The 25248-nt window shown below is 49.2% G+C and overlaps 8 protein-coding genes across 8 annotated transcripts; 5 read left to right on the top strand and 3 right to left on the bottom strand.

Moving 5' to 3' along the window:
• Positions 1–1085: 1085 nt before the first annotated feature.
• P175DRAFT_059146 (uncharacterized protein) lies at positions 1086–2611 on the bottom strand. Its single transcript, XM_040901051.1, has 2 exons — positions 2577–2611; positions 1086–2516 (listed from the first exon to the last, which is right to left on the bottom strand). The coding sequence occupies exon 2, from the start codon at positions 2415–2417 to the stop codon at positions 1359–1361; it is 1059 nt and encodes a 352-aa protein (XP_040756423.1). The 5' UTR covers positions 2418–2516; positions 2577–2611; the 3' UTR covers positions 1086–1358.
• A 3275-nt stretch (positions 2612–5886) lies between these two features.
• Positions 5887–9974, top strand: hmg1 (HMG-CoA reductase). Its single transcript, XM_040898774.1, has 4 exons — positions 5887–6668; positions 6732–7097; positions 7149–9475; positions 9542–9974. Exons 1-4 carry the CDS (start codon positions 6327–6329, stop codon positions 9879–9881), a joined length of 3375 nt encoding a protein of 1124 aa, XP_040756422.1. The 5' UTR covers positions 5887–6326; the 3' UTR covers positions 9882–9974.
• Positions 9975–11408: 1434 nt separating this feature from the next.
• P175DRAFT_0498134 (putative cell polarity protein) lies at positions 11409–14863 on the top strand. Its single transcript, XM_040896438.1, has 3 exons — positions 11409–13167; positions 13224–14336; positions 14398–14863. The coding sequence occupies exons 1-3, from the start codon at positions 11902–11904 to the stop codon at positions 14800–14802; spliced, it is 2784 nt and encodes a 927-aa protein (XP_040756421.1). The 5' UTR covers positions 11409–11901; the 3' UTR covers positions 14803–14863.
• Positions 14864–15772: 909 nt separating this feature from the next.
• Positions 15773–17129, top strand: cyp4 (peptidyl-prolyl cis-trans isomerase). The gene is made up of 5 exons (XM_040901050.1): positions 15773–15811; positions 15988–16225; positions 16392–16561; positions 16628–16734; positions 16861–17129. The coding sequence occupies exons 2-5, from the start codon at positions 16036–16038 to the stop codon at positions 17045–17047; spliced, it is 654 nt and encodes a 217-aa protein (XP_040756420.1). The 5' UTR covers positions 15773–15811; positions 15988–16035; the 3' UTR covers positions 17048–17129.
• Positions 17130–17604: 475 nt separating this feature from the next.
• P175DRAFT_0451266 (exosome non-catalytic core subunit SKI6) lies at positions 17605–19082 on the bottom strand. The gene is made up of 2 exons (XM_040894485.1): positions 18541–19082; positions 17605–18437 (listed from the first exon to the last, which is right to left on the bottom strand). The coding sequence occupies exons 1-2, from the start codon at positions 18837–18839 to the stop codon at positions 17906–17908; spliced, it is 831 nt and encodes a 276-aa protein (XP_040756419.1). The 5' UTR covers positions 18840–19082; the 3' UTR covers positions 17605–17905.
• A 119-nt stretch (positions 19083–19201) lies between these two features.
• Positions 19202–22587, top strand: P175DRAFT_0471798 (putative DNA excision repair protein (Rad26L)). The gene is made up of 2 exons (XM_040895106.1): positions 19202–19395; positions 19464–22587. The coding sequence occupies exons 1-2, from the start codon at positions 19260–19262 to the stop codon at positions 22448–22450; spliced, it is 3123 nt and encodes a 1040-aa protein (XP_040756418.1). The 5' UTR covers positions 19202–19259; the 3' UTR covers positions 22451–22587.
• Positions 22575–23967, bottom strand: ssuA (RNA polymerase II subunit A C-terminal domain phosphatase). Its single transcript, XM_040896437.1, has 2 exons — positions 23899–23967; positions 22575–23702 (listed from the first exon to the last, which is right to left on the bottom strand). The coding sequence occupies exon 2, from the start codon at positions 23545–23547 to the stop codon at positions 22684–22686; it is 864 nt and encodes a 287-aa protein (XP_040756417.1). The 5' UTR covers positions 23548–23702; positions 23899–23967; the 3' UTR covers positions 22575–22683.
• Positions 23968–24334: 367 nt separating this feature from the next.
• P175DRAFT_0528549 (uncharacterized protein) lies at positions 24335–25118 on the top strand (the record flags this gene model as incomplete). The annotated part of the gene is made up of 2 exons (XM_040899626.1): positions 24335–24385; positions 24468–25118. The coding sequence occupies 2 exons, from the start codon at positions 24335–24337 to the stop codon at positions 25116–25118; spliced, it is 702 nt and encodes a 233-aa protein (XP_040756416.1).
• Between the last annotated feature and the right edge of the window lie 130 nt (positions 25119–25248).

The raw sequence follows: 25248 nt of genomic DNA, 5'->3' as shown, positions 1-25248 counted from the left end.
ACGACGACAACAGTAGGGGAATTCCTCCGGGCGGGTAACTTGAGTGAGGTCAGACAGATCGGAGTGGCGAGGGCCAATAATTGATTAGTGGGTTTGCTCGCTACAACGAGGTGTTTCGAAGGGGTTTTCCTCCGCGGTTGAGTGCTTGAGTGTCAAGGATAAATCACGATACTAAATATAGCGCAGGGAAACGCCACTGTCAGCGACAATGATCACCAAGACAACAATCTGCACCCGAAGGGGAGAGGAGGACGAAGCAGGAAAAAAAAAAGGGAGATAGGGAAGGAAATGGAGGAGTGAGGGGATGGGCGTCTAATTGCACGCCAGAGGCTAGGAAGTTGTGTCCTGCGTCCATTGACACACCACCTGCAGAACGATCGGAGAAAGATGGAGAACAAGAGATCTGGAGGGTGGCAAAAGGTACCTTCCGCCCGGTAGAGAAGAGAGAGAGGACTTACTCGAGATTATCCCACTGTTGTCCTCTGTATGTCAAAGGGCCTTTCCTTGCACACAGCTTGGTCTCGACACTGAGGACGAACTGATGAAGCGTTTAGGAATCCACGAGTGACGAGGCGCAGTTGGGATTATTGTGGAGTTCGGCCTCCGCTGGGAGAGTTCGCTTGTTCCAATGGAATTGCTGCTGATATGTCCTGCAGGGACGTTGAATGCAGGGCTTCTTTGAAGAAAATGGGCGGGGGAGATGATAGGAAGATGAACAGACAAGCAATTCCCATAGGATTACCAGATCGGAAACAGAAGACAAAAGGGAAACGTCAAAACAAGGTCAGAAAGCGATCGATCTCAGATCTTTGACTCTTGCTTGACATCTCCGTCCGTTTTTGGCTTCTTGCCGTTTCTGGACCCTATGTTGCACGTGATATTATGCGCACGGAAATAGCGTGTTTCAACTGTCGGTGCCTGGGTGCCTTACCTTGTTCTTTACCTAGGACAGGGTCTTGAATCCTTGCCTACAGTAGATAGTTGACTATAAAGCCATAGATATAGATAGATAGATAGGAATGTCGATCAGCATCCTTGCGCCAGTATTTCAATTAGCTATGTTACAGTGCAGTTCAGTTTACCCCTTGGCCTTGATAGTTTCATGCTTTTGATTCGTTTTTTTTTTCTTCTTTTTGGCGTTACAGGGCATGTTATCACAAACGACATTGAATACAGATAGTTATTTAATCTCAACACAATGACTCGGAAAGGAGAGTGCTTGGTGTCAGCTAGGCCGGCCTGGCTATAACACATATACAGTAGCACATTTCCAGGAGACTGTACAAACGGTGCTATGTAAGGGAACTTTCTCTCTCTCTCTCTCAATGCAGAGAACTTGTGATAATGCTGAGATCATCTCAGACGCAACCAGTCGGATGGATGACCTTCACCGACGTAACAAATGAAGTAACTGTAACTGTTTCGCCAGACACGGGTGACTTGGACACAGGAGTTACAGGCAGAGCCGCAACTGAAGTACTTGACGGAGTACCAGATACAGGAGAAGGATCCTCCTCCTCGTCCTCCTCCTCTCCATGACCAAAAATCTCTGCAAACTGATCCGGGATCGAAGCACTGTTCAAAGACTGGGTTCCCATATACCCTTCCTTAACCCCAATACGGCCTTTCGGGCGATCAACCACATCCACATCCATACAGGTCGTATAGATTTCTTGTTTGCCGTTGGGGAGCGCAGGATCCGCCCCAGCCGCGGTTGGCCAGTCCCAAACCCAGTAGAGCGTATACGGTTTGCCGGAGGGCGCATCATATGGGATTGCAACGTCTGCTTGACACCACAAATCAGCCCCCATTAACTGGTCTGCAATGTGCGGATACTTGGCTTGTCGAGTCTCCGAAATACTACCAGTATTGATCTGGTAGCAACGGCCATCATCGAAGTTCCGTTTCGCTAAAAGCACGCCCCTCCTATCGCCACCGGTTCCATTCACATTCCACACCTTATGAACGTCTAGCATCTTCTCATCCTCTTTTGGTTCTGTCGTCCCGTAGACGTATATTGTTCCGCGATTTTGCGGTTTTCCTATCTGATTTTGAGGTAGGGTTACATGGCCGTTCTCCTGGAAGCGAAGAGCGATGGCGGCGCCTGCGCTCGCCTGTAATCTTGGGCTCCCTCTAGTCTGCACAGGGTTTTGCTGGCTACTCTTGCACAGATGATCCGACGGAAGTATTAAGCTAGAATTTTGTCTACCGTCCGGCGGTACCAAATAAGTCATGAGGACGTCGCTAAACCCGGGATCTGTTCGGAGAGCATTCCCACGTGCATAACCTGGAGATCCGACAAAGGTCCCATTCGGCGCAATGACCATTAGTTCTTCGACCCAGGAGTGAGCGTGGGCCGTCACGCAGAGAAGAGCCAAGAGAATCAATCTCAGCTCTATGTAGTGGGTGTCATGCATGGTCGCAGATTTGGGGTGGGCTTCTTCGTCTCTCTTTCCGCTGCAGAGATTTAGCGAGGTAGTGAGAATATTGGTCAAAGGAGTCGGACGAGAATAACACTGTTTTTGGGTCAGTGAATCAAGAAATGTTACCACAAAAAGGTTCTGCCATTCACGAACCTTTTATATGCCCATCCTCTCAGGCAGTCCAATCCTTTCTTGCTTAATATCTTCGAGGGAAAGGCAAAAGAACAAAGGAAACTGTGGGAAAACTGGAATAGTTGAAAACGGTGAAAATCAGGTACCTAGATAGGCTTTGAATAGATTGGTAGTTCACTTAAATCAGGCCTTATGTAGTTGAAACAAGGAATTCTTCGCCTGATCTTTTTCCTTTGTCTTCTCCTTTCCTGGGACACTGATGAATAAATAAAGAGGTCATGACTACCCCGGAGCCTAAAAGAATGAATAACTTGAAACACAATACCAGGCAAATCAATTCAAGAGGCAATGTGAAAAGAGACATTTTGATCCGCTTTCAAGGCGCCTCGTGGGACGTAGGTCAAAAAATATCCATCCGAGAAAGAGTAAGCCGGAGCCAATCAATAACAGGCCATGCATGCTTTCCCCAGACGTGAATTTGCGCTAAATTGTACGGAGTATGGGAGGGGCGACTGATTCCTGAGACAAGCTCCGTCAAGATGAAGCTCAAGTCAGTAGGATCTACAGAATGATAGGCTGTCGGAGGACAATTGATAGAAGCTTTGATATCCTAGGGCAGCTCCATTGGATCTCCATCGGCGCAACAGGTCTCAAAATAGGTAGCAATGGCGCTTATTAGTGTGGTCTCGGATGGAGATATTTTATAGGGGATTGACGACGCCATTGCCTCTGGAATTCCTGACAGCGTGCCAAGTTGGGGCTTGCATTCTAACCAGCGCTTCAATCCAATAAGGGTGCCTGGCGCAATTTATCGAAGCTTCGAAGTAGATTCAGGGACAAACGTACTGAAGCAACTTATGATTAAAGTAATTTTGAGTTGAAAATCAATCTGCATCGTGGTGAGGGCCTACTCGTAGTCACTCATAGCAAGTTAGCAGCTAAGCGCCCAGGGAAATAAAATCCCGCTGCAGGGCCAGGGCGCGAATAGAAACAAGTAATGGAACCGGTAGGAGACTTGTTTTGCTCTCTTGAGTTTTAGCCGTATGGGAGGACAAGGAATACTTAAGAACAAGAAGGGACCAAAAATCCTTTCTTGTTGTAGTGTAGAGTAGTAAGTAAGTAGTAGTATTTGGAGGATTTCTGCGGAAATTTCCAGGTTGCCAGATTCAGCCCGACCTGGTGCCGCTTTTTGGGCTGTGGGGTAAGTGCCCAGGTGCGTGTACAGAGTGTTCAGTGAGCAAATTTTGGGGTCATCGAGGAGTAATCAAGACTCAAGTTGCGCTGAGCCACGCACTACGTACTCAAGCTCAGTGCGTTTTCTTTTATTGGGAGTTTAACCTACAGAAACATGCCTTGTTCTGCCAGATGGTGTACCGTCTTAGCACAATTTGGCCTCGACCTTCGAGCAATTAAATGTCCTAGTTAGAGCTGTTACTTACTCCGTATACCGCACACACTCTTTTGGAGGAGGACCCCACAAGAAGCGATATCCGGTGGACAGTACGTGGTCAATTCTGGCTTCTGTAGGTCAGGATACAATCCAGGGCTCCAATTCCCTGGGTCTATTCCACTTTTTCTATTATTGAGCTACACAACGCTCGGAAATAATGTCTCCCTTCCTTCCTGCAACAATGCTTGCGTTGCCTGCATGGCATGGCATTTGTTATCGCAACCTCACCGCTATGTTGAAGACCCTGTGCTCATTTCTTTGGCAATTCACGATTTCTGTTCGCCCGGAAAACTAATATCTAGGGAAGAAGCAGTTCGAAGCGAGAAGAGAAGCCCGGACAGCCCTCTCCGATTTAGTACCTAGGTAGAGATGCAGATTGATTAGATGAAAAAAAAGTGGGTATTGTGTGATTATCTCTGGAGTGGCTCCCATCGTCCACTGTTCCACCAATAAACCCAAAAAGGAAAAACTTGGTGGTGTGGATATCAGGAAAACAATTATTATTATTATGCGATGCAGCGATGGGAAGGTGGGGTCTTGTCTTGGATAATGTACATCTCACGGGACAGACCATGATTTTTCCTTGCAGAGAATGATCTGCTTGTATTGATTTTGGTCAATTTGAGTAGGGCAGATACATATCTTCCAGAGTCAACTTCAGTGCAAGCACGGATTCCTTAATCAAGCTTAACATCTCATTCTGACTGCAGATTGTACGCTGTTGTACGGAGTACCTAATTGTCGGGATCCGTTATGGTCTATCGGTGTCCGTCATGGAAGGGTCGAGCCCGTTTTTATTGGATCCTTTTAGTCCACCAAGGCCCCGAGCAAGGACGACTCAACGGAGGAAGATGCAGAACTGACCAAGACTGTCAAGACATCCTCAAGATCAAAGCATCTTGGCTACCGGCAATTCTACTTAGCATATCTTGAGTTCCCTGTGGTCATCGTTGCCATTGGTGCAAGGGATTCCAGCTTAGTATATACCTATATATATACGCTGTGCAAGTTGGCGAAATTTGACCTGGTTCTTGGCGGAGTTGTGGTTTTTCATCGGCTATTACTTTCCCCTTAACGAGTCTAATAAAAGAATCAAGACAAACGAAGACGGCAACATTAATATCCCTAATACTTTTACGACTACCCAAGTATAGGTACATAAACTCGTCAGCAATCTACCGGGACCTTCGGGTAAGACTGATACTCCGTACAGCGGAGGGACAAAAAGCGAGAAAATCAAACTGATCCACATTATATTCTACCTAGTCAAAGACGGAAATGAAGTGTATTCCGGAGTAAACCTTACTGGATACTACAGTTGACATCTCGAGAGTTGTACTTCTAGCTCAAGTGGAACCGTAGAGCACTAGGTATGTGTGTACTCGGTAGGCCCTCACCCAAGCCAAGCCAAATATTCCTATTGTTCTGTTTCTGTTTGTTCTTTTTATTCTCCCAAATTCCCTCCCCTCCTCCTTCAATTTCCATCATTTCTTTCTCCCCCCCCCCTTTCCTTCTCTTCGGTAGAAAATCCAGTTTCTTGGAGTGGATTCCAGATCGTCCTTTGCCCCCCATCTCCCTTCAATAGTCAGGATCCTCTTCCTCCAGTAGACCAGCGTCTCATTGGCTCCCGTGACAAGCGACTGCAGCCATCCCCAAATGAGCAAGTCGCTACTTCTACCGATCCTTTGGTTGACCTCGAAAGAACTTGCGGCGGTCTCTTTTTAGGTGGTAAAATTCGTGGGCTTACTTAATAGTAAAAGTCCTCTCTGGTGGCACGAGCTCTTTCACTGGCCCAGTTTGTGTGCACATCTCAGGGGGCGGCGACGACCAGACTTGAGTCTCTGTCCGCAATTTCAAGAGGAAACGGCAGTCGATTTTGTTGGGAACTGGAGCTTTTCAGGTTTTCACCTTCTCCAGGTCCTTCACACTGCAGACCACGGGATCTTTTATCAATAAGGTAGGCAGGCTCTTTGCATTTTTTCCCCCCCTCCCCTTTTCTTTTTGGGGTTGTCTTTGCTTTTTGCCTCTGCCTCCTTATCCTACCCCGTTCTGTGGCTGGTGCGGGAAATACTAACCGCAAGTCCGCCAAAATTTCTAGGATCCTTCCCTTCATATCAAATCGACCTCAACGTCGTTTACTCTATGTTATTAACACCCGGAAGACGTGTGTCTAATAGTACTTCAATTGACTGTCCAACACGGCTTGCGTGAACAACGACAGCAATCGGAGGGGGATCTCGCTCGGTGATCCGTCCGCATCACCGTATTTCCCACCATCACCACCACCACACCGCCTCCTTTCTCCCTCCCCCCTACTTACAATGGCTTCAACATTGATTCCGCGGAAATTTCGAACCGCAGACGCGGATAAAGACGTACAGCCTTCGTGGTTAAAGCGTCAAGTCACCGGCTGTCTGCAATCCATCTCTAGCCGTGCCTGCCACCACCCAATTCACACAATCGTCGTGATCGCTCTTCTTGCGAGTACCACCTACGTCGGACTTCTCGAGGGAAGTTTGTTTGACTCGTTCAGGAACCCCAAAAATGTGGCTGGTCAGGTGGATGTGGATTCTCTACTTCTGGGAAGCAGGAGCCTCCGGTTGGGAGAGTCTACTTCCTGGAAGTGGCAGGTTGAGGACTCGTTGACCCAGGAGGACTACGAGGTAAGACATACTCCTAGGCGTGAAGGCTGCTGGTTCCAGCTCTAATTGTTTAATGGCTCTTAGTCTGCTCAGCATCTGGCCTTGACGACCTTTGTTTTCCCGGACTCGGTCTCTAAATCGGCTTCGACTGCCCCCATCGCAGACGCTGTTCCTGTCCCGGCCAATACCTCTGCGCAACGCGTTCCCACGACTCCAAACCTGTTCTCTCCCTTCTCCCATGATTCGTCTCTTGTTTTCTCCCTTCCTTTCGACCAGCTGTCTCAATTCCTCAGAGCAGTGCAGGAGATCCCGGACTCCTCAGTCGAACAAGATGAAGAGGAGCAGAAAATGTGGATTATGCGGGCTGCTCGCGGTCCGATCTATGGATCTAACGGAGCTGTCCGGCTTTGGCTCGCAGATGCATGGAGTTCATTTGTGGATCTTGTCAAGGTATATGTCTCGCGAACTTGCATGTCGCTCTCGATGCTAACCTCTTGATAGCACGCGGAAACGATCGACATTGTTATTATGACCCTGGGATACTTTTTGATGCATCTTAGCTTCGCGTCTCTTTTCTTCTCTATGCAGCGTCTGGGCTCAAAGTTCTGGCTGGCGACTACCGTGCTCTTCTCGGGCGCCTTTGCTTTCTTATTTGGTCTCCTGGTTACGACAAAGTTTGGCGTCCCCATCAACGTACTCCTTCTATCGGAAGGTCTTCCATTCCTTGTTGTTACAATCGGATTTGAAAAGCCAATTATCCTTACCAAGGCTGTCCTCAGTGCATCCGTGGATAAGAAGCGCCAGGGTGCCAGCCACGGTCCCGCTCCAGCAACCCCCCTATCCATTCAAGACTCCATTCAAACAGCGATTAAGGAACAAGGCTTCGAAATTATCAGGGATTACTGCATTGAAATCGCAATCCTCGTCGCAGGCGCTGCTTCTGGTGTCCAAGGTGGTCTGACCCAATTTTGCTTCCTCGCCGCATGGATCCTGTTCTTCGACTGCGTGTTGCTCTTCACCTTCTATACTACCATTCTTTGCATAAAGCTGGAGATTACTCGAATCAAGCGCCATGTGGCTCTTCGTAAGGCTCTTGAGGAGGATGGCATTACTCAGCGTGTAGCCGAAAAGGTAGCCTCGAGCAACGACTGGCCTGGTGCCTCGTCCGAGAACGACGTGGCCGAGAATACGAGCGTCTTTGGCCGCCAGATCAAGTCAAGCAACGTGCGCCGATTCAAGATTCTCATGGTTGGCGGTTTCGTCCTGGTTAACGTGGTAAACATGTCTACGATCCCGTTCCGCAACTCCACTAGCCTGTCCCCTATTTGTAATGTGTTTGCGCCTACACCAATCGATCCCTTCAAAGTCGCTGAGAATGGTCTGGATACCATCTACGTTTCCGCCAAGAGCCAGATGACCGAGACCATTGTGACAGTTGTTCCGCCCATCAAGTACAAGCTTGAGTACCCTTCGGTGCACTACGCTAAACTTGGTGAGGGCCAGTCTTTTGACATCGAATACACCGATCAGTTCCTGGATGCTGTTGGTGGGCGCGTGCTCGAGGGTGTTCTCAAGAGCATCGAAGACCCAGTTATTAGCAAGTGGATCATCGCCGTGTTGACCCTGAGTATCATCCTGAATGGCTATCTTTTCAATGCCGCAAGGTGGAGCATTAAGGAACCAGAGGCTACCCCTACCCCCAAGGAGATTGTTCCTGAACCCAAGGTTTACCCCAAGGTTGACTTGAATCCACCTGGCCCCAAGAGAAGCCAAGAGGAATGTGAAGCAATGCTCAAGGAAAAGCGAGCAGCTTATCTCTCGGATGAGGAGCTGATTGAGCTCTCTCTGCGCGGCAAAATTCCTGGATATGCTTTGGAAAAAACTCTGGAAAATGAGGAGCTCATGAGTCGTGTTGATGCGTTTACCCGAGCGGTCAAGATTCGCAGGGCAGTGGTCGCCAGGACCCCTGCAACCTCCATGGTTACAAGCTCCCTGGAAACATCAAAGCTTCCCTACAAGCACTACAACTACTCTCTTGTTCATGGCGCCTGTTGTGAGAATGTCATTGGCCATTTGCCATTGCCTCTTGGAGTTGCCGGTCCTCTGGTGATTGATGGACAAAGCTTTTTCATTCCTATGGCTACTACTGAAGGTGTCCTGGTCGCTAGCGCTAGTCGTGGTGCTAAGGCTGTCAATGCTGGTGGTGGTGCAGTGACTGTTTTGACCGGTGACGGTATGACTCGTGGTCCTTGCGTTGGATTCCCTACCCTTGCTCGTGCTGCCGAGGCCAAGGTTTGGCTTGATTCTGAAGAGGGCCGCAATATCATGACCACTGCATTCAACTCTACTAGTCGCTTTGCCCGCTTACAGCACATGAAAACGGCGCTTGCTGGCACTTATCTGTACATTCGCTTCAAGACGACTACCGGTGACGCTATGGGTATGAACATGATTTCGAAGGGTGTTGAGAAGGCTCTCCATATTATGGCGACTGAATGTGGATTCGATGACATGGCCACGATCTCTGTTTCAGGTAACTTCTGTACAGACAAGAAAGCTGCTGCTCTCAACTGGATTGATGGCCGTGGTAAGTCGGTGGTGGCGGAGGCGATCATCCCTGGAGATGTTGTTCGCAACGTGCTCAAGAGCAACGTGGATGCCTTGGTTGAGTTGAACACTAGCAAGAACTTGATTGGTAGTGCGATGGCGGGAAGCTTGGGTGGCTTCAATGCACATGCGTCCAATATTGTTACCGCCGTTTTTCTTGCGACTGGTCAGGATCCTGCCCAGAATGTCGAGAGCAGCAGCTGTATTACGACCATGAGAAAGTAAGTGACCCATTCCGATACGAACTATCGCTTGAATGAACCCGATCAGCTAACAAGCGATTACAGTGCCAATGGCGATCTCCAGATTGCTGTGTCTATGCCTTCCATTGAAGTTGGCACCATCGGTGGTGGCACAATCCTTGAAGCACAATCTGCCATGCTCGACCTTCTTGGTGTGCGTGGCTCTCACCCTACCAACCCCGGAGACAACGCTCGCCAACTCGCACGAATTGTTGCAGCTGCGGTGCTTGCAGGCGAGCTCAGTCTATGCTCTGCCCTTGCGGCTGGTCACCTTGTCCGCGCACATATGGCACACAACCGCAGCGCTGCTCCCACTCGGTCCGCAACGCCGGTGTCAGCGGCTGTTGGAGCTTCTCGGGGACTTAGCATGACCTCATCGAAGTAAACTTGAAAAGTTCACCCAACATTTTTGTCCGACTGAGCGGCGTATCTTATTATTTGTTTCCCCCTTTACATTTTACCTCATGATAGAACGCAGAGATATTTACCTTTTTTTTTTTTTTTTTTTTGTTTTTTTGATTCTTTGAGCGCCTTTCCGTCTCAACGATACCCTCAGGTTCACGGTGGCTGAGAACCGTCTGCAGCCTTCTGGCCCCCTCTGTTCCCTCACTCTATTCTCTTCACGTCTTCCCATTTGTGTGGTGCACTCATAGGCTTTTGATTAAAAATGGGCCCTTTGGTGATCAATCCTTCCGAGAATAGGGGTCACTGAATGTCTTTTTCTGGGGCGTGAATTCACTGGAGTCGGGGGCATTATAGAAACTACTGAAGCCACAGCAATTGCCAAAACGGGAAGCAGAAGATAGGATTGGAAGTGATGGAACTTGGAAATACATGGATAACAAAAAAGTGAGATATAAAAAAAAAAAAAATTCCCCAAGGCACCTTTGGAGATTCCAAGACATCCGAGCAGAGTTGTCCTTGGGGGAAAAAAAAAAAAAGGCAATGAGGAATGGTGGGTGCCCTGGAGACTTGTATATTGGAGAGATTCGCGGTTGATTGTGTCCGGGAGATATGGAGAGCTATTGTAATGGAATCATGAAGTGTTTTTTTATGACGATTTTAATTCGGTTCAGGGTGTCCTTTTTATGGGGTCTGTAGAAAAATAAGGATGCTTTAGGTACACTGCTGTATGCAGGACTACGAAGACGAATGAGATATAGAGAGTAGAAGCAGTGAGCAAGTACGAAGGAATATAATATAATATAATCATCCTCGTAAACAAGAAAAAAAAGGACAAAAAAAGGCTGCCTATTCATATACTCTGTAGATACTCCAGAGTCCAGCTGGCATCTCCAAAAAAAAAAAAAGAACTCCTGAAAGTAAAGTGGAGTCGGACTCAGTCCATTGGAAATTGAAAATTATATTAGTATATTATTATGTCCCCAGTTCAGGCGAGTCTGGCCACTTACTGACTTGACTATACTCTGTAGGTAGTGGGCGTTGCACATCATTTTCTTAGAGGATAGGAGTCGCAGTTCTTTTTATTCGATTTTTTAGTAGGTATCTCTCAATACAGAGAGAGACTGACTTAATAACCACTAACGAGAATCGGTTCCTGAAACTTGATATATATTATAAGAAAGAAGCACATTTTAAGAGTACTTGAGAGTCTTGCGGTAAGGGTTTGGTTTTTGTCCTGGTAATTGGGCCAAATCCATCAGTTCCCCCTTAACTTTAGTATGAACTGAACTACTCCTAGACAATTGATCCCTTTTCTTTGCTAGATAATAATAAATAATAATAATAACAAGAAGAATCAGAGTACAGTAGTTGAAATTTCTCTCTCTCTTGACAGTAAGTTGGCTCGTTCCGGGCCCTGTCACTTTGCCCCCAAACTAAACACCATCACTCCTCCCTCTTCTTCCTCTCTCTCTCTCTCTCTCTCTCTCTCTCTCTCTCTCTCTATCCCATAGTCCTCCACTCCTTTGGACTTCGGGTTGTCCTTGTCCTGGCTTTCTCTCCGCTTCTTAGGTCGGACTTTTATTTTCTTTCTTCCCTTCTTTTTCTATTTCGAGGGTTGCTTGATTCCCTTCTTCTTTTCTTTCTTTTACCTACTGGGTTGGTCTCGGTACTATTATCCTACCCTTCCTTACTCTCCTTACTCCTCCGTTACACTTCTCCCTTTCTCTTGCCTGGAATTGAAGACGGAGGGTTCATTGTATACCGTCCGACCCTTCCAGAGTTGATTTTGATTGCTGGTCGACCAACCCGCGCATTCCCGCTGTCTGCGATCGAACTCCACACTCTCCCTCCGTCGCTACCGAATCAACAACCCCGTCCTGGTCTGCCCATGACCTTTCGGATCGCAACCTCCCCCAGATCCTCGAATGCATACTAGCACCCAAACTTTCTAACAATCCGCTGTCGTTTCGCGTGGCTCCATGAATGCTCCGTCAGGGACCATGTCACCTGTCTCTATCGACGGCAGTGACTGGTCGGGAATAAATCAATACCAGAAGCCGGATGCGCCCTTCTCCCCGACATTTTCGAACCGCAGCAACCTGGCGACCCCTCCGACCTCCGGTGCGTCCGGTGCCCCCAACAGTACTGGACCGTCCGATACCTCCTCTGCCCCGTTAAGCGACTCTGGAAACCCGTCCCCACCTAGCTCGGTGGCCGCGCGGTCTAGCGATGGCACGCTGGGGGACCACCGCAGCAGGCGCCATCGCCAAGTAGAAGAGATTCTAGGACAGCATTATTCAGTCTTGAGGAGGTTCCTGAACGCCACATTTCGCGATGAGCGGAATCCCAAAAAATCAAGCAAGGCCCAGGACAAACTCCTGCGGTTGTCCGCGACCCAATTCCACGAGTTGAGTACCGATGTTTACGATGAACTGCTCCGCCGACAGCAGGCCATGCCAGCTCCCAATCGGCCACCTCGCCCCGACATCCCTCCCTTTCTTCCTCCCCGAGGGGATTTTCACGAAAAGCGCAATCAGGCCCGCCAGAAACTCGCGTCGCTTCAGCACCAACGTTTCAGAGATCTCGCCAATGATGTCTTTTGTGAGCTAGAGAGGCGATTCCCCCAGTTCCCCGAGAAGGAGTCTCGCCGCGCGAGTCCCGCACCCAGCCTTCGCGGACACCCGCCAAATGGGTACCCTCCTCCTAATGGCTATGGCCCTGGGGGCTACCCTCCTCCCCCGGGCAGTCATCGCTCACAATCGCGAGGTCCACCTCGAATGGGAAGAGGTTACCCATCTGGTGGCCCCCCAGGAAGTCCCATGGGTCCTTATTCTCCTCGCAATGTATCTGTAGGCGGTCCACCACCGGGCATGAATGGAGAAGGCCCCACCGCCAAATCCTTTCAGAGTAACACAATCGTCCCCAATAAGAGTACAATGGTGGAGGATGATGATGATGATGGTCCTGGCTTGGAAGATGATTATGATGCACGAAGCGATGCTTTTGCCTTGGATGCAGTTTTGCAGAGTCGACGCGGAACCGCAACAACGTTAGGTGACCACGAGAGGAAAACTTTGACAGAGGCGCATACACAAGTATCGACGCTGCAGGACAGGGTGAGCCAGCTGGAGGAGCTGCTCAAATCCAAGGATGATGAGATTGCCAAGTTCCAGGATGACCACCAAAAAGTGGACGAGCTCGAGGAGCTCTTAAAATCAAGGGAAGAGGAGATTTCGAGATATCAGGAAGAGCAGGACAGATCCCAGGCATGTGTACCCCTTGGATATTCTCTCCTCCTCAGTTGCTAACCGGTTGACCGTAGATAAGCGAGATTGAACGACAAGACTGGGAGGACATCAAGTTGGAGCTTGAAAGTAAAATATCCAAAGCAGATGATCTCAACGGCTCCCTGCAGCTGGAGCTCGAAAAGGTCCGGACAGAACACGACGCTGTACAAAGGGATCTTCGGAGCCAAATTGAAAACCCCTCTCGACAGAGCACTGGAGATATTGAACTGCAGGCTCAGTTCACCGACCTCCAACTCAAGCACAGAGGGCTGGAAGCTGAGCTCCGCGAGCAACAGCAGGTGACAGAAGAAGTTCGAAGAGAGGCAGCCGGTTTCTTGCTGGAGATGAGGGCGTTGTCGGAACAGAGTCACTCGAGATACGAAGACGAAGAACGGCTCTCTGGCGAAGTTCATCGACTGGAAGAAGAGCTCAAACTTTGGATGAGTCGATATGCCAAAGCAAAGACCCAGCTACGCCACCTGCGAGCATCCTCGGCTGGTATCTCAGAGTTGCGCCCCGATGGCAATACCCTCGCTAAAGAGAACGAGTTCTTGACGGATGATGGTCTCATCAAAGATGTTCATGTGACGAAGTTTCAGATTTCGATCGACGAGCTGCTTCGTGTTGCGCGGTTGGACGACCACCAAATTGTTATGCAGCAGATCAAGCCTGTTGTAATTGCCGTGCGCCATATTCTTCATGACGTTCAAATAGCTCAACATTCTGAAGAGCCATCTGCCTCATTTACCAGGGCTACCCGCAAAGTGTCTGCGACCGCAAACAACCTGATTACGGCGTCTAAAAACTTTGCCAGTTCAAGTGGCCTCTCCCCCCTATCTCTTTTGGATGCTGCTGCCTCACACCTGTCCACTGCTGTCATTGACCTCATTCGCCTTGTGAAAATCCGACCCACCCCCGCCGACGAATTGAATGATGATGATGATGATGATGATGGTGATGATGAGCAGCCGGCACAAATGAAATCACCCGATTACTTTAGCGTGGCCCCGAGCCAAAGCAGATTTAGTAATAACGGGTCTGTTTACAGCGCTATGAGTCCTCCCCCAGACGCAGAGCATATTACCAATGGTTTAGGCATGAACCATACCTATATGCAACCAGAAGACCATGAGCTTCAGGAGCTGAAGGTAAGCTACCCCCAGATGATTTGTTTATGTGTGCTGTAATGGTTAATTGTTCCGCCTGCAGCTTTACGTCGAGGACCAAGCAGATGGCCTAGTCCAATCAATCCAAGCTCTGGTTGCTAGTATCCGCTCAGAGGAAGGCATGACCACGATCCGCACCCATGTATCTGCCATTGCGTCCATCGTTACAAATGTCTCTTCCTCTACCGAACATTCCATCCACAAACCCGAGGCTGACCCAACACTTCGACAACGTGCTGGGGTCACCATTGAAACACTTGAATACCATAGGAGCCGTCTGGTCGGAACCGCAGCCGAGGGTGAAGGGGTTTCTGACCCTGAACAGATCCGGGCATTTACCAACCAGCTGCCACCTATTGCCTTTGAGATTGCGCGCGAGCTCAAGGAGCTTGTGCAGCGTTTAGAAGCCACAGATTATGATGATCCTGAGATGGACGACTTTCGATAAACGTGAATATACCACCAGGGTATAACCATCATAATTGATATGTCCTTTGTTAATCTCTTCGCCCACTTCCTTTTTTTTTTTTTTTTTTTTTTTTTTTTGCCTCTTCTTGTTTCCTTTCTTTTTTTTTTTTTTTTCCAGGCACACTGATTTGACTCGATGGTACCCTAACTGCTCAATCTTGCGTTTTTCGCCTTTTTGCAGTTATCATCATGCATGAACATGAGCACCTACGTGGAACGAAGTGTTGGATTTAGTGGAGCTTCATGACCTTTTTCCATTCGTTTTTATTCCCCTTCAGCTTCTTGACTTGTATTCTTCCTGGATTGTTCCACTCTCGCTACCCTCGGGAACTTCCTCTTTGATTAGCGTTTTCACTTTACCTTTTCCCTCCCTGGGATTCTTCTCTTCTTACCTTGTGCTATATTGACCCTGGGCTGGATAACGGTACCCTGTTTGAACCCATTTTCTTTCGCTTCTTTTTTGCATCTAGATTTACATACTTTATTCTTCCTTTTGGGGGAGATTTCTGCTTCCTGGGTTATGCTCGGAGGCACTTATTTCTTCTTCATGTATTTTTCTTCTTCTTTTTTTTTTTTTTAGATTTTTTTTTTTATTTTGCAAATATCACATCATATTGGTATATAGTTCTATATTCTATATGGTTATACGGAGTACTTTGTACTCCATCAGGAAATGTTGTGTATCCAAATCACGTGCGCCCCACGGATGGGAGCTACAAAAAGCAAGCGGAAACCCGAAGCCGGAAAAAGAACTTGAAAGGAAAGCAAGCTATAGGAACCAAACCAAAACATCTTCCCGCTACTTTCCTGCATCTTGGGTGTACTTTTATTTTGAACTGCCAGTACTTACCGTTCTTATATAATCATTTCATTCTGTACCATACTCGTTCTAGATTGCCTGGAAATTTTCTCTGCTCCTTGAAGCGATTATTCCAGCCATTCCCTGTGTTATCAAGTGTTGATCCATTTCCATCTCGTTTAATACAATTGTAAGTGAACCCCTTGTCAATGATTTCCACCGGATCCGTTTCTCTCTTTTATTTCCCTGTCTGTGGGTGGGATTGTGCTGCTCTCCCCCCTGTGAGCAAAGCTCCTGGATCCGATGAAAGAAACCTGCCTGTTTGGCGCACTGGGACTAACGTAGCCACGGGATCACCCAAAACAGACACCCTCGGCGGCCGAATTCCTCCGACGTTCTGCCCCTCCAGCAACAATGTTCTCCCGAAGCCTGAAGTCAACAATAACCCCACCTTGCTCGTCATTCTCTTCTCGTCCTCTCTTCTCTGTCGTTAATTGCAAACAATCCTCTTTCCTCTCTCTTCGTCCTTTCCACCAAACCGCCGCCGCCATGTCTTCCAAGGTCTTCTTCGACGTCCAGTACGCCCCCGTTGGCACCAGCGCCCGTAAGTTTCTTGTGCTTCCCACCGTTTTGAGCCGGGGTCCATGGCAAATGCCCATTTTACCCCCCTCCCTGCCTCCTGGAGAAGGCAACCGCCGACTGGAGATTATTGTCTTTTCTCAATTGCAACTGAATCATCACTAATTCGCCCTCTTTGCCCATGATAATAGCTAAGACTAGCCGTATCGTCTTCAACCTCTTCGATGATGTTGTCCCCAAGACTACTGAGAACTTCCGTCAGCTGTGCCTGAAGCCCCAGGGTGAGGGTTACAAGGGTTCCAGCTTCCACCGTATCATCCCCCAGTTCATGCTCCAGGGTGGTGACTTCACCCGTGGCAACGTGAGTTTCTACCGCGCAGCATGGCAGCTTTGCATGAGTCTAACCGTGGGATATTTTACCCTATAGGGCACTGGTGGCCGTTCCATCTACGGTGATAAGTTCCCCGATGAGAACTTCAAGCTCAAGCACACCGCCCCTGGTATCCTCTCCATGGCCAACGCTGGTCCTAACACGTATGTTGCATAGAATTCTCTCTCATTTGTTTGTCCCTTTTTTTTTTTTTTTTTTTTTTTTTTTGTTTTTTTTTTTTTTCTCTTTCTCCCCACTCTTGCGACGGTTATGCTAACCTTTAAATTTAGCAACGGCTCCCAGTTCTTCATCACCACCGTTGTGACCTCTTGGCTCGACGGCAAGCACGTCGTCTTCGGTGAGGTTGCCGATGCCGACTCTATGAAGGTTGTCAAGGAGATCGAGGCTGTTGGCAGCAGCTCTGGTGCTGTCCGCTCCAACGTCAAGCCTACCATCGTCGACTGCGGTGTTCTGTAAACAATGCAACGAGGCCAAGTTCGAAAAGTTTTTTTTGCCCGTATGGACCTCTTAGCGCTCGATGATAGGGATTGCGGCGACCTGTACCTGTCGTATGAATGATAAATACAGTGTAGCTCTTTTTCTTATCTGGTGTACTCTAGAGTGTTGATATAAGAAGCTGCATGTTGAAATTCCCACCCTTACGTAGACTCTGTAGCCTAACCATTGTTATAAGAAGAACCAAGAAGAAGAAGAAGAAGAAGAAGAAGAAGAAGAAGAAGAAGAAGAAGAAGAAAAAGCCGCCAGCCTGCCACGATACAAAGAACCCCGCTTTGGATGGTGGGGGGGTTTCGGTCTTTGTAGCCTGTGACATCCTGGTTCACGAGTCAGCCCTAATGCACCGTGGCTGGGTAAGTCGCAGGGCGAGTGTCCTGCATATGTACAGATTATTCTTTTCCTTTTCCTTTCTTTACGAAGAGCGCATTAAGCTGCGTAGGATTACTTTTTATCTGATGCCTGGGTATCCAGGTATCCAACTTGATAACGGAGAGGTTTCTCTAAATCCGGTGGTCGGTCTTGTACTATGTATGTAAAGTGTTGGTGTCTGCCCAGGATGTACACTAAGCAGGCGATAAACTTACTAACTAACTACTAACTATTATTATTAGTAGTAGTAGTAGTAGTAGTAGTAGTAGTAGTAGTTAGTAGTAGTTAGTAGTACTTAGTAAAGATTCGGTACGGAATGGGATTCAACTCCTAACACCTCCCTTATTCATAACCATTGCGGATAAACAAAACCTCGCTTCCATGCTTTTCTTTTAACCACTCGTAGATCAGGTAAATATAGAGGAGGAAAGGGGGAAAGATCCGCTCGCATCACCGGTGGGTTGACGATGATGAGCCCTTGATTACACCCTCTAGGATTTCCCGGATTTGTCTGCAGCCGTCAACTCCCACGGCTAGCATTGTTTCCACGTAGGTGTGGTGGACCTTGGAGTCCATGGTCAACATGGAAACCTTCATGTCTGCTGCGTTGTCGTTGTCGTTGTCGTCGTCGGCGGCATTCTCCCCGACAGGGATCGAGGTCGTTGTTCCAACGGTGAGGAAGGGGAGTTCCTGCTCCTCGGGGAGAGAGACGTCCAAGAGAGGGTCGAGGAAGTCGTTCTGCGGATCTCGTGGGGTCGAAGCACTCCCGCTCATTCCAGCTGTGCAGCCACACAGCAGACCGGGCATCGGAACGCCGGCGTCTACAAGGGCAAGCGTGCAGGCGTTGATCGCCGCCGCTAGGACAGACCCATCGGCCGATAACACGGAGACGTGGATGCTGATTGTGCTGTGCGGGTAGAGATATGTGTGCAGATGGGACTGGAAGGCAGCACGCAAGGTCGATGCGATGCGCCCGGATTGTCTAGCGGAACCCAGCTCAGTCAGTTAAAAAAAAAAAAAAAAAAAAAAAAAAAAAACCACACTGTTGGAATTCTATCCACTAGAGAAAAGCATTTTGGGCATACCTGTCACTGCCGCCCGCTCTTCTTTTGAGGTCAACACTAGCGAACCCGGCAATATTGACGTCGACTTCGACAACGGCCTCTGACGAGCCTGCAGCACCGCCTGTTGCATCGCTCCGGCGTCCCTCTGCAGGCCCGTGTACAGAGCACAGGAGAGCTGTGTTTCCCATTGCCAGGTAAGATGACCCGGAGCTGGCGGGGTTCGTCGAGATTTGGGCCTGGATCAAACGGAGTTCGTTCCATCGTCGGCCGTCGAGGCGGAGCTTCGTGAGAGGATATGTGGTAGAGGTATCGAGAGGCATTTTTTTGGTTCGCTTTGGTTTTCCCCGATTGTATGCGAATAATTAGGTAGTAGAGTGTAGTCGATCAATCAATGGGTAATTGGTGCTGAGTGATGGGATTCCTCTCCCCGCACGGTCGATGGGCGTTTTACACGCGATTCAGTTGAAAAAGATCCTTATAGGGAAAATATTGCGACTTCAATATCAGTACACTGGTCAAGCGCAGATAATAGTGGGGAGGAGTGGAATAAAAGTGAGGGTGAAGAGGGAGATGAAGACTTTCGGAGGTTCGACTTTTCGCCGACAAAATTTATCTCAGCAAGCTCTTTTGCCCAGTCGGGAAATCCGCCTCTTGACTTCATCGCGTCTCCGCATCGCATCGCATCGCATCTTCTGCTTTCTTCCCTCTTCATTGAATGATCATCTCATTCCAGCCTGGATATGGGCTCACGACAGGACTTGGATGCGGTAGACGCGATTACAATCGACTCTGATGATGACGATGACCTCGATTTTACGCGTCCGATAACCAAGTCGGTTTCTGCGCATCCGACGACTCCTACCACGACGCCGCATCGTACGTATTCTCCCCAACGTATTTTCCCCCGAGGGATTAACTAACCATGAGGCGTAACCCGGTTTCAGGCGATGCTGTTAAGTTTGAAAAGATCTCGCCTCCGATACGCTCCTCCACACCTCCACCAGATGTCGCTGTCAAACAACCCTCTCCGGATCAGAAAACCACGGGAGAAAGTAGCAGCGACGATGGGTCTATGAACGAAGGCGAAGCCGTGTATCAGGAATTTAAGAACCGAAAATCGCGCAAGCGCAAGCGAAGCTCAGTAAATGTGGGCAAGAATAATAAAGCGACCAAAGTGGCAACCCCAAACTCGATTGTCGGTCGAATCCCAAAGCAGGAATCAAAGGCTTCCCGCCCAAGACGATCTCGCGAGTATAGGGAAGATGTACAGTCCGAGGATGAGTTGATGGAATTCACGCTCCCCGACTATCTACAGAAACGTCGGCTTCTATTTGACCGTCGAGTCGAACAACTCACGCAGGCTGGTCTGAAGCTACCTCCGGACTACGACCAGGTCGACTTCTCCGATGATGAGCGGCTGGAGTTTTTGCAGGAAAAGCCGGCGTTCAAGGAGATTTCTCCTTGTAACGAGTACAAAGATATCTTACTTCCTTTCTCCTTGGGGTTGATCCCCGCTCCTGTCGCCCAATGGCTTCGCCAATACCAGGTGGATGGCGCTGCCTTTCTTCACGAGCTATTCGTCTACCAGAGGGGTGGGATTCTCGGAGATGATATGGGGTTAGGAAAGACCGTCCAGGTGATTGCCTTTCTTACTGCGGCATATGGGAAAACAGGAGACGAACGAGACGCAAAGAGGATGAGGAAAATGCGTAGGAATGAGCGGGAAAAGTGGTATCCTCGGACTCTCATCATTTGCCCTGGTACCCTCATCCAGAACTGGATGTCAGAGCTCTCCCGCTGGGGCTGGTGGCATATCGATACGTATCACGGGGATAACAAGGACCTTGCTCTACATGCCGCGAAATCTGGACGGGTGGAAATTCTGATCACCACATACAGCACCTACCTGCATAATAAGGATTCCGTGAACATGGTTGACTGGGATTGTGTCATTGCAGATGAGTGTCATGCAATCAAAGAACGAACTTCCGAGACTACCAAAGCGATGAACGATATCAACGCACTTTGCCGCATCGGCTTGACTGGGACGGCCCTTCAGAACAAGTACGAGGAATTATGGACGCTGTTAAACTGGACAAACCCTGGGAAACTCGGCCCAGTAACGACCTGGAAGAGGACCATCTCGGAACCGCTTAGGGTTGGTCAGTCTCACGATGCTACTATATATCAGCTACGAAGGGCTCGAATAACAGCCAAGAAATTGGTCGAAAATCTTCTTCCGCAATTCTTCCTTCGACGAATGAAAACCTTGATTGCCGACCAACTCCCGAAAAAGGTTGACCGGGTTGTTTTCTGTGCTCTGACCGAAACGCAGGCAGAAGCATACGAGAACTTTCTCAACAGTGACATCATAAGGTACATCAAAACATCCTCCGAAAGATGCGACTGTGGATCAGGGAAGAAGGCTGGCTGGTGCTGTCAACGAAAATTGCCTTCGGGGGCGCTTTGGCAGAGCTATGTATTTCCGGCTATTGCTGTGCTACAGAAACTCAGCAATCACCTCGCCATTCTGATCCCTCAGGGAGGAGACTCCTATGAGAAGCAGGAGAAGGACAAAGAAATGCTAGAGATTGCAGTCCCCGGACAATGGGAGAATCTCTACCGGACCAGGGACTCGATCGTCAACTACGCTAACCCCGAATTCTGTGGCAAGTGGAAAGTGCTACGCCGACTTCTTAAGTGGTGGCACTCAAACGGGGACAAAGTGTTGGTTTTCTCCCACAGCGTCCGGCTCTTGAAAATGCTGCAGATGCTCTTCCATTACACCAGCTATAACGTTAGCTATCTGGACGGGTCAATGAGCTACGAGGACCGCACCAAAGTCGTCGACGATTTCAACGCGGATCCGCGGCAGTTTGTCTTTCTCATCTCCACGCGGTCCGGTGGCGTTGGGTTGAACATCACTTCAGCGAACAAAGTCGTCATTGTCGACCCCAACTGGAACCCCTCGCATGATCTCCAGGCCCAGGACCGCGCCTACCGCATCGGCCAGTCGCGCGACGTTGAAGTGTTCCGACTGATCTCGGCCGGAACGATTGAAGAGATCGTGTATGCAAGGCAGATCTACAAGCAACAACAGGCCAACATCGGCTACAACGCCAGTTCCGAACGCAGATACTTCAAAGGCGTGCAGGAGAAGAAGGACCAAAAGGGCGAGATTTTCGGCCTCGCCAATATCTTCGAATACCAGAACAACAACATCGTCCTCCGCGACATCGTCAACAAGACCAACATCGCAGAAAGCAAAGCCGGCGTACAAGTTATAGGCATTGACCTCGACGCAGACGCAGACGCAGACACCCCGCTACCACCACTGGCCCCCACGCCAGACGCATCATCCAAAGTCAAGACGCAGGCCCCCAAAGACAACGACGAAGTAATGAGCCAACTCGCAGCCATGATCCGCGGCGACCAGGACGCCTCCGCCTCCGTCTCCAAAACCAGCGCCTCCCCGCCGGGAAAACACGACCCCATCCAAGCCATCCTCGCCGGCGCGGGCGTAGAATACTCCCACCTAAACAACGAGGTTGTCGGGTCCTCCAAAGTCGAAGAACATCTGAGTCGGCGCGCAGAGCTCGCCGGCGATAACATGGCAAACCATCAGGTTTTCGGAGGGTGCCCCCAGAGTGACCGACGCGGCACCGTCGCGTCGGCCTTTCTGCAGAGGAATGGGCGTGTCGTGAGGTTCAAGTACCATCCTCCGGGGGAGGTTATGAAACGCCAGTTTTGCAGTATGGCGCGGTGGTTTGGGTTTCCGAATGCGACTGAGTTTGCTCTTGTCGTGGAAAGCATGACGCAGGCGCAGAGACGGGCGTATCTTGAGAAATGGTATCAGGAAAGACGAAGGGTTTTGCTTGAGGGTTCCGATGAGGGTTCTGATGAGCAATCTGATGAGGGTTTGTCGGCATGAGTGAGCTGTTTCGTTATCATCGGACGATGATGGGCAATGTGCGATCGATCTGTACGATTATGGAAAGTGGTTTACGATTTACGATGGTTAATAGCGGTCATGTGTCATTCATTATCTTATTCCGGTCAGAATACGGGTCATCAATATTTCATTAATATGCTTATAATAATCGTAAACAATAAATCTACTGCTAAGTAAGCTGCCCCGCATCGTCGCAGACTGGGAAAAAAAGTCTACAACCAAGCCAAGGTCCATAGTGCCGGCAAGTTAGGCCATTTCTCTTGCCATGACGCCAGGATATCTGGAACCTTTTCATCGAAGCCCTTCCGAGCTTCGCCAGTCCCGTTCTCCCAGCCCTCCCCGCCCAGGGCCTTTTGCTCCTGGGTAGCAGCTTCATCGAGTCGCGTGGCTAAATCCAGAATAGCCTTTCCGCCGACCAGAGCCTCTTCATGGTTATCCTTGATATCGACGTTGAAGACATGTACGGGCCGATTCAGCGGCGAGCCTTTGTTCATGAGATCATCCACAACAGCATCCCAACATCGTTCTTCGCAGGTGATGATCACATCAACGACGCCGCCTTCGGTTCCTAACGCACCCTTGTCGCCCTTCGAAACATGGTCAAGCCGTGGCAAGCCCGGAACCCAATCTTGGAAGCGCTCGGGCCCCCATTTTACGTTTCGGTTGCGATCAAGCATGTTCAGGATACCGTTGTTGCGGTAGAGACGCTCGTCCTTGGCAAAGAGCTCGTCAAACATCTGTGAGTAGGATGTTGTGTTGAAATTATAGACATTAGGTTGTGTGATAGATGGCCCTGGGAGTCGGACTAGGGAGCCGGTTCCGAAGGAGATTACCGGGAAGGGAGAGGTGGCGGTAGATAGACGGAGGTGAGCCTCCATCGAGCGGTTCTGATTGGATGCACATACTGTGCAGAAGCGAAGCTTGTGAGAGTCTGTGCGCTCTGAAGAGTTTGCGCTGGCATTGGTTGCCGCGACTGTGGGAGTGGAAGTAGTGGTTGTCTCTAGAGGGGGAGGAGGGGGAGGTGGAGGATCTGGAGTCGCAGTGCCCGCACTGGATAACCGTGGATCATAGGCCATCTTGCCAAAGGAGGTGTGTGTGGGGGTTAAAGAGGGACAAATGGGGTGTAGGTGAGGGTGAAAGTGTTGGATGGTGGGTGGTAAAAAAAAAAAAACTCTGCCCGATTGATTCAGGAGGGCTAGAAGGTACGTTGTCTTGGTGGTCCCTGGGAAGACTACAGATTATTAGCATGAATACTCCAGTACAATTGAATGAGAAAAAAATTCAGCACAGATAGACTGGGTTGCAAAGGTTCAGATATAAAAGCGTATGTAATAAGGTTGTCCGCATCGTGAGCTAGGACAGCTCCAATAATAAAAGCTCATCATGCAATTGGGGCTAGGAGAGGGAAATAGGGTGGAAATGCCTACCTTGGAGAAGACTATCATTATAGAGAAGAGCAAATACTACGCGAGTTGGTCAAAGATGAAGGGCCGCAGCCCCGATGAGAGCGAATGAAGAAGAGGAAGTTGTGGAAGTTTAGCGGCGGTGGGAGTTTTGTGTCGTGATGGCTGAGTCAGCATCGTCAGCATCGAGTTCAAGCCATTCCCAATTGGGTCTACCGACGAGGTAGTTCGTTTCTCTCTTAGTACGGAGTTCAACTGTTCAACAAACTTCGAGTCTAAAGCAATCCCAGCAATACTAATGGTCTATCTGCCTGCTGGTGGTCAGTCGGACTGAGGAGGACAGATTCTTCCTTATCTTTGGAGACTGTTGCCTTTGGGAGCTCCTGAAGATGCCCGCGTTTCCTAACAGACCCTCATCTTTTTTTTCTTTCTCGTGCTGCCCTTGGATTAGCTATTCAAGATGAAGGCAGCTCTGATCGTCGTTGATATGCAGGAGGACTTCTGTCCGCCGGTTGGTTCATAACTTCATACAATTATTGCCCCTCTTCTCAAAAGTAAGACCTACTGATTCGCTGCTTCTCTGTCTGATGTAGAATGGGTCCCTCGCTGTAAAAGGAGCCCGGGATCTGACTCGCACGATAAACTCACTCCTAGCCCATCCTGGATTTGTAGTTCGCGTTGCGTCGCAGGACTACCATCCACCAGATCATATCTCCTTTGCACCAAACCATCCCGCGCCTAACAACCGCCCCTTTGAATGCAGTGTCGAGATGACCAATCCCGCTCCCGAAAAGGAGTCCGAGACGAAGCAGCAGATACTCTGGCCGGTACATTGTGTCCAGGAAACTCCGGGGGCCAATATTATTCCCGAAATCGACACGAGCAATATCGAGTTGATTATTAAGAAAGGCATGCATCCCGGCGTCGAGATGTACTCCGTATTTGCGGATGCGTTTGGCAACCAAGATCCTGCACTAGTGTCGCGGTCTGTTGATGCCAATCTCCGCTCGTTTCTAAATGACAGGGATGTCACAGATGTATTTGTTGTTGGAGTGGCGGGGGATGTTTGCGTTAAATTCACAGCGCTGGACGCTGCCAAAGCAGGATTTCAGAGCCATGTTATAGAGGATGCGACCGCGTGTGTTGTACCCGGACCCGGATGGGAGCAGACAAAGCAAGAGTTAACGACAGCTGGGGTATCAATTGTTCGGTCCGATGGTCCTGAAATTGCTGGTCTTGTTTGATTCGGCTTCATGGTTGATCTCTATATTATTATTATTATTTTTTTTTTGATTTTCCCTATCAAGATTTCCAGTTGTCCTGCGTCCGTGACTTTATAGTAGTAACATCACCTCCTTATATAAACCCCCAGAT

The sequence above is a fragment of the Aspergillus ochraceoroseus genome (assembly GCF_002846915.1).
Source record: "Aspergillus ochraceoroseus IBT 24754 chromosome Unknown P175scaffold_1, whole genome shotgun sequence".
Taxonomy (NCBI): Eukaryota; Fungi; Ascomycota; class Eurotiomycetes; order Eurotiales; family Aspergillaceae; genus Aspergillus; species Aspergillus ochraceoroseus.
Note: the sequence above shows the minus strand (reverse complement) of the source record. Positions and strands in the feature narration are given on the sequence as shown.

What these genes read in the sequence shown, in the direction of transcription:
- P175DRAFT_059146 (XM_040901051.1), bottom strand. Translation starts at nt 2,417, where the DNA reads ATGCATGACACCCACTACATAGAGCTGAGATTGATTCTCTTGGCTCTT.
- hmg1 (XM_040898774.1), top strand. Translation starts at nt 6,327, where the DNA reads ATGGCTTCAACATTGATTCCGCGGAAATTTCGAACCGCAGACGCGGAT. An exon ending in TGACCCAGGAGGACTACGAG is followed by an intron (nt 6,669 to 6,731) that starts GTAAGACATACT and finishes AATGGCTCTTAG; the next exon opens with TCTGCTCAGCATCTGGCCTT. An exon ending in TGTATTACGACCATGAGAAA is followed by an intron (nt 9,476 to 9,541) that starts GTAAGTGACCCA and finishes AAGCGATTACAG; the next exon opens with TGCCAATGGCGATCTCCAGA.
- P175DRAFT_0498134 (XM_040896438.1), top strand. Translation starts at nt 11,902, where the DNA reads ATGTCACCTGTCTCTATCGACGGCAGTGACTGGTCGGGAATAAATCAA. An exon ending in AAGAGCAGGACAGATCCCAG is followed by an intron (nt 13,168 to 13,223) that starts GCATGTGTACCC and finishes GGTTGACCGTAG; the next exon opens with ATAAGCGAGATTGAACGACA. An exon ending in ATGAGCTTCAGGAGCTGAAG is followed by an intron (nt 14,337 to 14,397) that starts GTAAGCTACCCC and finishes TTCCGCCTGCAG; the next exon opens with CTTTACGTCGAGGACCAAGC.
- cyp4 (XM_040901050.1), top strand. Translation starts at nt 16,036, where the DNA reads ATGTTCTCCCGAAGCCTGAAGTCAACAATAACCCCACCTTGCTCGTCA. An exon ending in CCCCGTTGGCACCAGCGCCC is followed by an intron (nt 16,226 to 16,391) that starts GTAAGTTTCTTG and finishes CCATGATAATAG; the next exon opens with CTAAGACTAGCCGTATCGTC. An exon ending in GCCAACGCTGGTCCTAACAC is followed by an intron (nt 16,735 to 16,860) that starts GTATGTTGCATA and finishes CTTTAAATTTAG; the next exon opens with CAACGGCTCCCAGTTCTTCA.
- P175DRAFT_0451266 (XM_040894485.1), bottom strand. Translation starts at nt 18,839, where the DNA reads ATGCCTCTCGATACCTCTACCACATATCCTCTCACGAAGCTCCGCCTC. An exon ending in AGAGCGGGCGGCAGTGACAG is followed by an intron (nt 18,438 to 18,540) that starts GTATGCCCAAAA and finishes GGGTTCCGCTAG; the next exon opens with ACAATCCGGGCGCATCGCAT.
- P175DRAFT_0471798 (XM_040895106.1), top strand. Translation starts at nt 19,260, where the DNA reads ATGGGCTCACGACAGGACTTGGATGCGGTAGACGCGATTACAATCGAC. An exon ending in TCCTACCACGACGCCGCATC is followed by an intron (nt 19,396 to 19,463) that starts GTACGTATTCTC and finishes ACCCGGTTTCAG; the next exon opens with GCGATGCTGTTAAGTTTGAA.
- ssuA (XM_040896437.1), bottom strand. Translation starts at nt 23,547, where the DNA reads ATGGCCTATGATCCACGGTTATCCAGTGCGGGCACTGCGACTCCAGAT.